The sequence below is a fragment of the Carlito syrichta genome, unplaced genomic scaffold, assembly GCF_000164805.1.
Source record: "Carlito syrichta isolate Samal-C Ts95f unplaced genomic scaffold, Tarsius_syrichta-2.0.1 Scaffold305187, whole genome shotgun sequence".
NCBI classification, from domain to species: Eukaryota; Metazoa; Chordata; class Mammalia; order Primates; family Tarsiidae; genus Carlito; species Carlito syrichta.
In genome coordinates this window covers 41040-53505 of record NW_007249283.1, presented here as the reverse complement: position 1 = coordinate 53505, position 12466 = coordinate 41040, and the positions used below count along the sequence as shown (strand labels likewise).

The window sequence follows — 12466 nt, the reverse complement described above, 5'->3', positions numbered from 1 at the left end:
TTGATTTGTATCACAATTACTATTAAGTCAAATTCCTTGATCATTTACTCTGCTACAAAAGCATATCTCTTCTCTACTGTACTTATAGACAAGTTATTTTAGTCCAAATTTCAAAATCTTATATGTATTCCTATTATATATTATTCTATTAAATTTGGCCTACCATTCTAAAATACCAAATTTTATCACAATAAAAAATTTATATATATTTCCATGTATTATGTGCCAATCACTATACTAGGTATTTTCACTCATATTATTTTGTTTTATCTTTATCTAACCTAAGGAGGAATCTCAATATTATGACCGATAAAAATAGTTCAAGATTATTAAGTAATTTGACTGAGGCCTCTTAGAACACTATTAAGGGAGTTTAAAGTTTGAATGTAGGTCTAAGTTCAAGGTTCATAATTGAGTTTGTTGTATTTGTTTCTACTACTGTTCCTCCACCATGACCTAAATTGTTGATATGTTTAATAAGTCATGTAGAATACAGAGTGGTGTGCCACAACCACTGGTCACCAGTCTTTAAACAAAGACCCTGAGTCATTGTATAAACCTATCTTATTTTAATACTATCCAGTACATAGTTTTTCATATTTTGAGACATTTTGCTCGTTGACTTACTAAAATCCAAATATATATATATATTTTTATTTCATTTGCTTCATTAAGTAATCAAGGATTTTTGTGAAAAAAAAAAATAAAGGATTAGTTCGTGTAAAAAGAAACAAGTCCCTGAGCAGCCACTAATGGTCACAAAGCCCGTGAATTTTTCTTTGAAAAGGTCAAACAACCTTTAGATCTTCACTCAGAAAACTTAATTATTCTCTTTCTACAATAGAAGGAACAGATTAGAAATAGCAAGATAATATAAAGTCACAGATGCTTGGTAAGGCAGAGAACAAAAGAAGTCTAACAGCATAACAGAATAATTCAGTAGTTATGTTTGGGAGCATCACTATATTTTATCATTATATAATAATAATGTTTATAATGGTAAGCATAAATTATTAAGAAACTATTTAATGTATAACCAAGGATCTCCGTGTAAATAATATAATTTTGAAAGTCTCATTAAATATTTTAAAGAAAGAAAGATTTTGTATGTAGGAAAGAACTTCAGTTATCTGTAGCTTATACTTTTATACTGTGCTTATTCAAAGCATCTTGGCTTCCCTCAATAAAATTTAATATATGAGATTTTACCATATTCATGTTTGTATGTGTGTGTATATTGCCTATATAAATAATGCTTAGCAAATTTTTAATAAGTCTCAATTTTGTACATGATATTGTGCAAGACATTTGTAAATAAGTTAATTTAAGGCGAGCAATTGTGAGTTTTAATACCATTAGTCTGGGAAGAGAGCTCTAAGTAGACACATGCTGATCTTCCTGGTCTTTATTCCTCTCTTTAAAATTGTCTTGCATTCTATCCCTAAAACATTTCTTGAAGGACATTGTCACTGTTGTTGCAAAAAATATCCTCTCTGGCCACAAATGACTAAACCAAGGGGAAATGACTCCATAAGGCAGGGTTCAATTAAAGTGCATTTCTATTTATCTTTTTATTCTGTGACATAGGTTATAAGTGTACAGGGGTAACACACTGAAAAGTCAGATAAAATAAAGGTTGTCACAATTTATTTAATCAATGCATATTATTAGAAGTAACAAAGGAAGCTATTCTTCAGGCAGAATGCAGTAGACATGAAAAGCCAAACAACGCCCAGGAAACATGTACATCCATGAAAGACATAAGTAATCATCCCATTATCTTATTTCCATCTTTATTTCTCATTTTTATCTCCATAGTACAGTTATGACACAGAAATGTACTAGGTGTCCTCTCCTTGGATGTCTATCAGATTGTGTTTAATATATTTAAAGTATCTCCTGCTAATCATTTACCTAAGCTAGTAGTTGAAGTTTGATTCTTGTAGCAAGTGGTGTCCCATTACTAGTAAATAACTTATTTTTTATTTTTAATTAATAGGCAAGTAATGTATTAAAGTATTCAACAACTCAAAGTTACAGCAGTGAAAATTCTGGAGTAGAACATAGAAGTATGTATATGTGTGTGTGTGATTTCTGCCTTAGGAAAATCTTGTAGAAGGAATTCATTCAGTTGGTGCCAGCATTGTGAGAGAAAATATACAGATATAAAATGCCACAATACCAAATACAAAATTTCTTATTCTTAATTGCAGTAATAAAATTACAGAGAGTGTTTAAGCAAACAAGAAAAATCAGTTATTTGACATTGAGTAGGATTACTTGATGACTAAATTTTCATAGGAATTGGATGGGAACAAATCAGCAAAAGAACATATTTGTATATGTGAGGAAAGAACAAAGTTCATGAATGGGTAATTGATGTATGAAATTATATTTGATGAAACCGTATTGAGTGACCTGAAGAATGACTTGAAATAGGTAAAGACTAGAGCTGAAATATGTGAAGACTAGTAGAAAATCCCAAATATACAATTAAAAAGATGACTACTTTCAAGTGGATATGTAAATAGATAGTATTCAGAATTCATAATGGCCAGACCTGAGAGCTCATTTCTATTATGTTTGGGAAATAGCCATATGTACTAGTAAATATTTATATGCATAGAGCAATTTCAACTCTGTGTTTCCCATGCATGTGTCAAAATGATGTATATCACAAAGGAAAAAAGGCAGAACTTTAATGGATATCAGTTAAAATTTGACCCATACTACAATTAAGTAAAGGGAAAGAATCTGAGATATAAAAAACGACACAGAGGAGTGGGTCCCAGAGCCAAAGAAGACTAAGTTTAGGGTAGAAAAGTGTAGTCACTTGTTAAATACAATTCACAGGGAAATGATTGGATTTGGCCAGGAGAAAAAAATATGTAGCAACTTTTGAGCTCTTTTATTAAAGTGGAGAAATTGAAAGGCAGATTTCAGTAAAAGAAAGAGTATTCAAAAGATGACTAAATGAAGTAGATTGAGTTACTCTTTAAATTACAAATTAAGTCTAAGATTTAGTAAAATAAAACTCAGGACAACTTAGATTTTTACCAAACTGATGAATGTGCTCTTTAAAATGTACATATTTGCTGGTCTCTAGTTTTCACCTTTATATTTTTTAGGTTCTTTTTAATATACTCAATTATTAGATGGAATTAAAGAAAATTAATTTCTTCCAGGTACAGTCAAAAATGTTGCCTTCGCCAGAACCTAAGGGCTTTGTCCCCTTCACTAGAGAGTCTTTTGAACTTATAAAACAGCGTATTGCTAAGACACAGAATGAGGAAGATGAAGAAGATTTAAAGCCAAACACTGACTTGGAAGCTGGCAAAGAGCTTCCACTTCTTTACGGAAAACTTTCTGGAGGAATGGTGTCAGAGCCCTTGGAAGATGTTGACCCATACTACTACAAGAAAAAAAATGTGAGAATTAATTGAAATTATTGTGACTACATTTTTATTATTTAACTTTCAAACATTCAGAAAATGAAATTGAGATAGAATAAAAAAAAGAGAATGCACCTGGGTGCGGTGGTTCACACTTGTAATCCCAGAACTTTAGGAGACAGAGGAGAGAGGATTGCCTGAGCTCACAGGTTCAAGACCAGCCTGGGCATATGGTGAGACTTCGTCTCTACGATAAATTAAAAAACAAATTAGCTGGTCGTGGTGGCACCTACCTGTAGTTCCAGCTACTTGGAAGGATGAGGCAGAAGGATCTCCTGAGCCCAGCAGGTCGAGACTGCATTTGGCCATGAGTGTGCCACTGCACTCCAGCCTGAGCAAGAGAGTGAGATTCTGACACACACACACACACACACACACACACACACACACACACACACACAAAGATAGAGAATGAAGAAAGAGCAAGAGTGAATTTTAATTATACAGAACTGCATAAGATATTTCATTTTAGAAGCATTCATATTTGAGATTTTTTTCCAAAACTGCTATCCTACTTGATTGGGTAGTTTGTTAGTTTGTTTTGGTCATATATATATATATGTGTGTGCGTGTGTATATATATATATGTGTGCGTGTATATATATGTATATGTATATATATATAAAATATAAAACATTAATATGTAATACTTTATATATATTATTGTATTAAGACATATAGATAGATAGGTAGGTAGATAGATAGATAGTACTGTCACTGACAAAATGAAATAATAATAATGGACATCAAGTGTGGGGGAAGTGAGGGTTAGCCACACCGTGGTTTGATATTCTTGTAGAATGGTATTATCACCCTGGTAACAGGAACTGAACCAAAGTCTCAGGACAGAAGACAAAGCAATTTTTAAAAATAACTACAATTCCTTAGATTACTGTTCATGGTGAAATATATATGTGTGTGTGTATATATATATATGACCACATATATATACACACACACTATATATATATGTTAATGTAAATGACTTGTTTTAAGGTGGCATGCTGGCTGATTGGACATTTAAGGCTATCAATTTTAAAGTTACTATAAAATGTCAACAATATGCACAATAATGTAAAATATTCCATTTGATGAGCTAACTCATAAGTTATAGAATGTAAATCCAAACTGTATGTTATTTATCATTTTTATTCATTCATGCATGCATGTGTTCACAATTTATCTTATCTCCAGAATGACTTGAGGCACCTATTAATATATGTACAGTCCCAATACTAGCACAGAATGTTGAATCTGAGAATTGCTGTATTTAGAAAAAGTAGAGATCTGTGTGATCCAGTGAACTGGAAGAATCATTAAGTAGAATTTTTAGTAAGGCAAAGGAAAACCTTCTAAGAGCAGGCAAAAGCAGTGATTGATCCTGGAATGGGAAAAAGAGAGAGTGATACTATAGCCAGAAACTTAGCTGTGATGTGAGTTGTGGGATATAAGATGAGATGTGTTGACTGCAAGTGTGTAATTAGGTAAAGTTTATTCGGCAGATTTGTAAATTACTATTGCGGGGAATATATTAGAGTCAGAAAGATGAAAAGGAGAAAAAGTAATTCAGGCCAAAAGTCAAAAGGCCAGGATTGTAGTAGTGCCTCAGAGAAAAGAAACATAGCAAACCTAAAAAGAAACAGCAGCATTTGAGTGACTAAAAGTGACAAAGTTTTCTGCTTGGAAGAATAGTACTGCCACTGACAAAATGTAATAATAATGATGAACATCAAGTTTGGGGGAGTTGAGGGTTAGTCTCAGAGTAGACAAGTGTAGTTTGATACTCTTATAGAATATTCAATGGTATTGTCACCCTGGTAAAATGGAATTGAACCAAAGTCTCTGGACAGAAGATAAAACAATTTTTTCAAATAGCTACAATCCCTTGGATTACTTTTCATGGTGGAAGAATAATGACATTTTACAGTAAAAATATATATATTAATTTTAAAAGACTCTAGTATCTCTGGTAGCCTTTGTAGGCATTATGCAAAGTTAATTATAAAATACTTGCCTAATTGTGAATGCTTTAGTGAAAGTGTTTGTTAACTGTCATCTCAATTGCCTCTGCATTGTTTTTGTTATGCTTACATCATAACTTGATATGACACAGTAACCTCAGGGATAGGTGTAATATAGCAGGACTTTGGGTATCCTGCAGTGTATACAGATATGGTAGACAAAGCTAGGTATGTTACTGAAATCAAAACCAAGGATTTTGAAAAATAAAGCAAGGCACAGAGTTGCTAATGGTCTAATTACCATAAAACACCTGGGGCCAAAACTGAAAGGTTAACTTAATATCAAAAAGTGTTGTTATCAATGACACCAAGGTGTTTAAACTTTGAGCTATATTCTGTTAAAGATGGCATAATATAAATAGTTACAAGGTTGATAAAACAATTTCTGCCCTTAAAATTGGGAAATTATTATATCGAAATTGCTCATTTCTTTGCAATGACATAAATTGGTTGGTTGCACATAAATTACATCTTGTGTGAAGTTTGAGATTGTTCTGAAAAATAGTTTGGAGAGTGCATTTTAAGTAATGAGATTAATTTTATTTGACTTTTTTTAGTTTTTATTCTTTCTTTGAATTTAAAATAGAAAGAGGGGGCCGAGTGTGGTGGCTTACTTCTGTAATCCTGCCACTTTGGGAGACCAAAGCAGGAGGATTGCTTGAGCCCAGGAGTTCAAGACGAGCCTGGGCAACAAAGTGAGACCTCATCTGTAAGAAAAAAAAAAATTAGTTGAGCTTGGTAGTAAGCATCTGTAGTCCCAGCTACTTGGGAGACTGAGGAAGGAAGATCACCTGAGCCCAGGAAGTCGAGGCTACAGTAAGCCATGATAGTGCCACTGTACTCTAGACTGAGTGACAGAGGGACTACAACTAAAAAAAAAAAAAAAAAAATAGAAGGCAGGAAAAATAATTATAATACAGGGCAAAGTCTTCATAGATTATATGTTGGAAAAGTGTTTTACTGTGGAGAATTATGTCATGATTTGGTTTCCATTTAGAACATGTATTAATGAAATATTGGTGAACCCATAATTGTGTTAAATAATACTTTTATCTCTATATACAAATATAAATATCAATAGTTATTTCTGTCTAATTGTACAATATATAATCATGAAGCACATAATAGATTATATTTAATATATAATTTTAGTATTCTACAATATATTATATCTCAATATTATAAGTTATAGATTATAAATATACTATTTTATACTATAAACTATAAAATCTTCACAATTTATATTTATGCATCTCCCTCAACAAATATTTTTTCCAAATGAATATGTAGTGTGTGTATATATATACACATACACACATTTCCTCTGAATTCATATACAAACACAGATATACAAAAATGTACACATTTATTCATATGCATGTATATGTATACATGGATGCATGCACTATACAAACATACATACAACATATATGCATACATGTCTCAATGGTAACTTCAAGGTATTTCTGATCTCTCATTATTTTTTGTTAGAATTTTAATTTTTAGTGTCTAAAAATATTATTTTACATGACATAAGTTTGGATATGTTTATGGTAATGATATCCAAGCAAGTTGGATTCTTTCATACATAATTTTCAATGATCAATGTGCAATTTCAGTACATTAGAGCTTCTTTACTATTGTGACCCGCACATTGGATTTGCTCTGAAATGAAACCTAACTTTTTTACATATTACATTATCAGAAGTACCACCTCTGGTATTTTTTTTTTTTTTTTTTGAGTTGGAGTCTCACTCTGTCGCCCAGACTGGAGTGCAGTGGCTGCTCCCAGCCACCACAGCCTTGGCCTGCTGGGCTCCGGCGATCCTTCCGCCTCAGCCTTCCGAGTAGACGGATTTACAGGCATGCGCCACCATGCCCGGCTGATTTTTTGATTTATTGTAGAGATGAGGTCTCGCTGCCCAGGCGGGTCTCGAACCCGCAGGCTCAGGCAATTCACTCACCTCAGCCTCCCAAAGGCCCGGTATTACATGCTGAGCCACCGAGCCCGGCTACCTCTGGTATTTTTAAGTGTGTCTCCATGAGCCATCAGGATGTTGTGTTCTTCCTATAGTATTAGTTCTCTGAGGAGACCTAGGGATGTGGTATGTGGCAAAGGGCTTTTTTGGGTATAACAAAACAAAATAAAACAAAAATGATAGATAAGCCTAAATATGAATATGAATATGGCTTAGTTTGTAAAAAGAATATTAAAAAGAAGGAAAGTATGGCTATTAGAATCCAAGACTAATGATCATTGATAATATGTTGCATAATTGATAAGATTATAGTTCTGAGTGTTAATTTCACTTCATTATTTTTCTCTTACAGACTTTCATAGTATTAAATAAAAACAGAACTATCTTCAGATTCAATGCTGCTTCTATCTTGTGTACATTATCTCCTTTCAGTAGTATTAGAGGAACAACTATCAAAGTTTTGGTACATCCATATCCTTTTCTATTGTCTCATTGTGCATTCAACTGTACTGATGTCAAATGCAACTATATATTATTCAAATATTGCTCCTTGAAATTATACCTCATGTTAAGTCATATTGAAATCTAGATTATACTTCATTAAATGTTCCACATTTGAAAATGCTTATAAAGTATATTTTCTAATTCACACAACAGTAGTAAATAGTAACCAATATTAATTCCCATTGTCATTCAATAATATTAATATTTTTTCTACATTTAAGAAAATATTTCATCTCATGTGCATATGCATATATTATGGAAATGTATATTTTCCTATATTATTTATTATGTTTTTCTTTGACTATAACCTACATTTTTCCGCCTGTTAATCTTAATTAGCGTCCTGACTGATTGTATATTTCTGTCCATGAGTAATTTGCCAAAATGGGGACCAGCATTAGAGTAAGTTATATAATTTTTATGCATGATAATATATATAATTATATTTTATTTTAATATTTTAATTTAATAACATTAAATTATATAATATATTATATTTTGTTACATTATGTAATTTCATATTTATTAATGATTAATATAATGTTACAGTGACTCAGATCTTCTCCACTATTCCAACCCCACACCTAATTTGCTTGTAACTCAAGTAATTTTTGCTCCTTTCCATTCATTAAGAAAATTATTACTTTATTATCTTTTCTGTTCTACTTCTCTCCTCTTTCCTAAGGGATGTGAGTAGACTGCCTTGCATTAGGCTATAATGATGGAAAGGCTCATTAAATTTTCTAGTGAAAAAACTTTGTTGAAGTTGTCTGCTGAGCTTTAACTGTTCTCAAATCTAGTTGACTTTGGAAGGTAACTGTAACACTGATTCACCATAAAAAATACTTGTACATATATATTTATAATATAATATATATAATAAAATTAGGTCTTGCATACTCCTTAAATTATTAAGTTAATTATTGTGTAATCCCTCTAGGGAGCAAGTATGATATTTGCTGTTTCCATTATTTGTCTACACAATATATAAAAACTATCACCTCTGAGCAAGGACTTTTTGAAAACATTTGATAGTCAAATCTCATGACTAAAGTCATAAGATGTAACTTTCCCTACATGCCATATCTAAAGCCTTGTGCTGAAGTTCAAGGAGTATTTGCTTTTTTTATTATTGTCTAATTGGCTGGTGGCTGGTTGGTTTGGGCCTGCCAGGCTAACCTGGTCTCACCTTTCTGATGACGTATTCTCAAATATCAGATAGTTATTTTAGCTAGTAATTCAGAGTTGACAATGCATGTACTCAACTTATATATTTATATGAGCAATATTCTGCAGGAATACTTTGCTTGGAATTTACACATTTGAAATACTTGTAAAACTTATTGCAAGAGGTGTCTGGGCAGGATCTTTTTCTTTCGCTGGTGATCTATGGAACTGGCTCGATTTCAGCGTGACTTTGTTTGAGTGAGTATCTCTTTAAATTGCATACATTTCAATGTCTTTCAAGCAAATTCTTTTCATAAAAAATGATTGAGGTTTACAAAGATTACTGCCTGCAAATATTCTACAGGTGAAGAATATTTCAAAGTCATAGTCCCAGTGAGTTAACTCAGGCACCTGGCTCTGAGCTATCCTCAGATGATGCCATGAAAGTGAAAGGAATGGGATAGTTTCTGTTTTCTGCCCAGAGCAAGAATGATAGAGATTCAATCTGTTCGTTTTTAGGTGATTTTTTTTAGTGAGCAGTGAATAGAGGACTTAGCAGAGGATCTGAATTTCTTGGATTCTCAATCCTCAATCTGCATTTTACATAGCAACATTGCTTAATATCAGTAAAATATGCTAGATGCCAGAATAATGTATTTATTTTATTTTATTTTAATTTTAATTTTTTTTTTTTTGAGTTGGAGTCTCACTCTGTCGCCCAGACTGGATTGCAGTGGCCGCTTCCGGCCACTGCAGCCTTGACCTGCTGGGCTCTGGCGATCCTTCCACCTCAGTCTTCCAAGTAGCCGGAATTATAGGCATGCGCTACCACGCCCGGCTGATTTTTTTATTTATTGTAGAGATGAGGTCTCGCTGCCCAGGCAGGTCTCGAACCCGCGGGCTTAGGCAATCCACTCACCTCAGCCTCCCAAAGGCGTGGGTTTACAGGCTGAGCCACCGAGCCCGGCCAGAATAATGTATTTAAAACACCCACCAAACGCACATTTTCTGCATACATTTTTTCTGGAGTGTTACATACAGTCCTAATAAGTTCGTGTCTATTTATTTTTCAATACTTCAATTTAGCTATGAAAATGACCCTGTCATCAAACTTGTGTTAAATTAATTTAAAATGACATTTTATTGATAGAGTTTTGGTCAATTTTTAAAAATAACCTTTATAAAGAGCATATGCAGTGTCTCCCATGTTGTAAACAATCTAAAATAGTACCTAATATCATTACAATTATCACCATTACTACTTTTTTTCTTGCTACCATTATCTCTGCTGTTTTTGCTATTGCTATTAGCTAACAGAGTTCTTCCGATGTGTCAGGTACTCTTTTATGTGTGCTTTATGTTAACTCCTTAAGAATCTACCAAAATCCTCTGAATCAGGAAGTGCATTAACCTCACTTTACAACTGAGGAAACTGAGACAAGCAAGATTTAAGTAACTTGTCCATGCTGCACAGTTAGTTAATGTGGATTTCTACACAGGGGGTCTGGTTCTAGAATCTGTGTCATTAACCAACTCACAGTGTACTTTCTACTATCATTGCCATTCACCATCACCATCGTTGTCATCCTAATAATCAACATAATAATCAGCATCATCAACATCATCCCCACCATCATCACCATCATCGTCATTCTCAGATCATCACCAACATCATCATAAGTTTAAATACTTAAAATGATTCTCATTCCTTAGCTATTAATGTTTCTTATTTTAACTATATGTCCAGTAATTAGATAATAAAGAATTTATGAGCAGAATATGAAATGCTTGTTATGAAATTAAAAGTATTTTACAGTATTAAATTTTGTAAACTCTCATAATTTAAGTTTGTAGATTAATATTTACCTGGCTGGCCACCTTGCATTGTAGCAGTCTTTGCCTTTCAATGAATAATAAAGCTATTTTCAACATGGAATAATGTGAGTAAAGGAAATGTTTGGATATGGAGTGTTAAAAATACATTCAAAGAAGTATAAAAAGCCAAAAATAAATAGCATAGACTCAATATGGCTTGTAACGAACTCTGATTTCACAGGATCATAATAAGATACTCACCTATAAACCTCATTGAAGAGCTTCAAATTGCAAGAACCTTGAGAATTTTGAAAATAATTCCTTTAAACCAAGGTAAGTAATGGCATTGAATTTATTTTCCTGATTTTGTTTTATGTGCTGCCATGTATTCATTTGAGCTCCCCTGTTGGGCAGAGAAAATGCTACATTGAATAATGTTTCCACTTTGAAACTAATGAGTTATCTGATCTTTGAATTTATTTTTCCCGCCATTAAATGTAAGCAATAAAAAAATACTTTTGTCTGTTATTTACTTGGTTTGGGTTCCAGACTTACAAAACCAAAATATAGACATCAATTAAAGATGTTTTCAAATTTTTACATCTTAAAAATGAACTGATAAAATTATACTACTTCTGAGAAAAATAGCAGTCTAGACAGATTTTTTTTTACTGTTAATTTTTTATTTTAATGATATGGGGTACAATTCAGGGTTAAGTATACAGATATTCATTATGCAAGTACCCCATTACTTTTTTAAATGGTACATTTTTTTGATTAATATTTTTTATTATGATGTTGTGGGGTACAGTTAAGGATTAGGTATACAAATACGTTTCATTCAGGCACCGTGTTGATAAGAGGTGTTTCCCCATCCCCAGATAGATATTTGCTACCGTTAATCCCATCTCCCTCCCCCCCATAGTTTCCCACTACTGTCAGTCATTTCTTATAGTATTACATTGGATGTTCAAGGTCCATTATATGAGTGATAACATGTGATACTCGGATCTTTGTTTCTGTGAGAAGTCACTCAGTATTATAGACTCTAGTTCCATCCAGGTCGCTGCGAAATTCATGATTTTGTTCTTTTTTATGGCTGCGTAGTATTCCATTGTGTATATGTACCACATTTTTTTAAATTCGGTCCTCTTTTGATGGGCAGCATGGTTGCTTCCAGGTTCTTGCTATTGTGAACAATGCTGCGATAAACATATGTGTGCAGGTATCTTTTTTATAGAGTGATTTGAGTTCTTCAGGATATATTCCCAGTAGGGGGATTGTGGGGTCATATGGGAGGTTGATATTTAGAGCTTTTAGGAATCACCACACTGCTTTCCACAGAGATTGCACTAGTTTACACTCCCACCAACAGTGTAGAAGTGTTCCCTTTTCGCCACACCCTTTCCAGCAGCTGTTATTTTTTGAGTTGTTGATAATTGCCATTCTGGCTGGAGTTAGGTGGTATCTCAGTGTGGTTTTGATTTGCATCTCCCTGATGATTAGTGAGGTTGAACATTTCTTCATG

At 33.1% G+C, this 12466-nt stretch overlaps 1 protein-coding gene across 1 annotated transcript in view; it reads left to right on the top strand.

Moving 5' to 3' along the window:
* Positions 1-3197: 3197 nt before the first annotated feature.
* The window catches only part of LOC103263616 (sodium channel protein type 7 subunit alpha), a gene marked incomplete at its 3' end in the record, with an annotated part of 48909 nt that continues 39640 nt past the window's right edge, over positions 3198-12466 (top strand). Inside the window, exons 1-5 of the mRNA XM_008061284.1 lie at positions 3198-3428; positions 7805-7923; positions 8269-8358; positions 9253-9381; positions 11180-11271. Coding sequence (XP_008059475.1) covers positions 3198-3428; positions 7805-7923; positions 8269-8358; positions 9253-9381; positions 11180-11271 — 661 coding nt within the window. The remainder of the gene's footprint in view (positions 3429-7804; positions 7924-8268; positions 8359-9252; positions 9382-11179; positions 11272-12466) is intronic.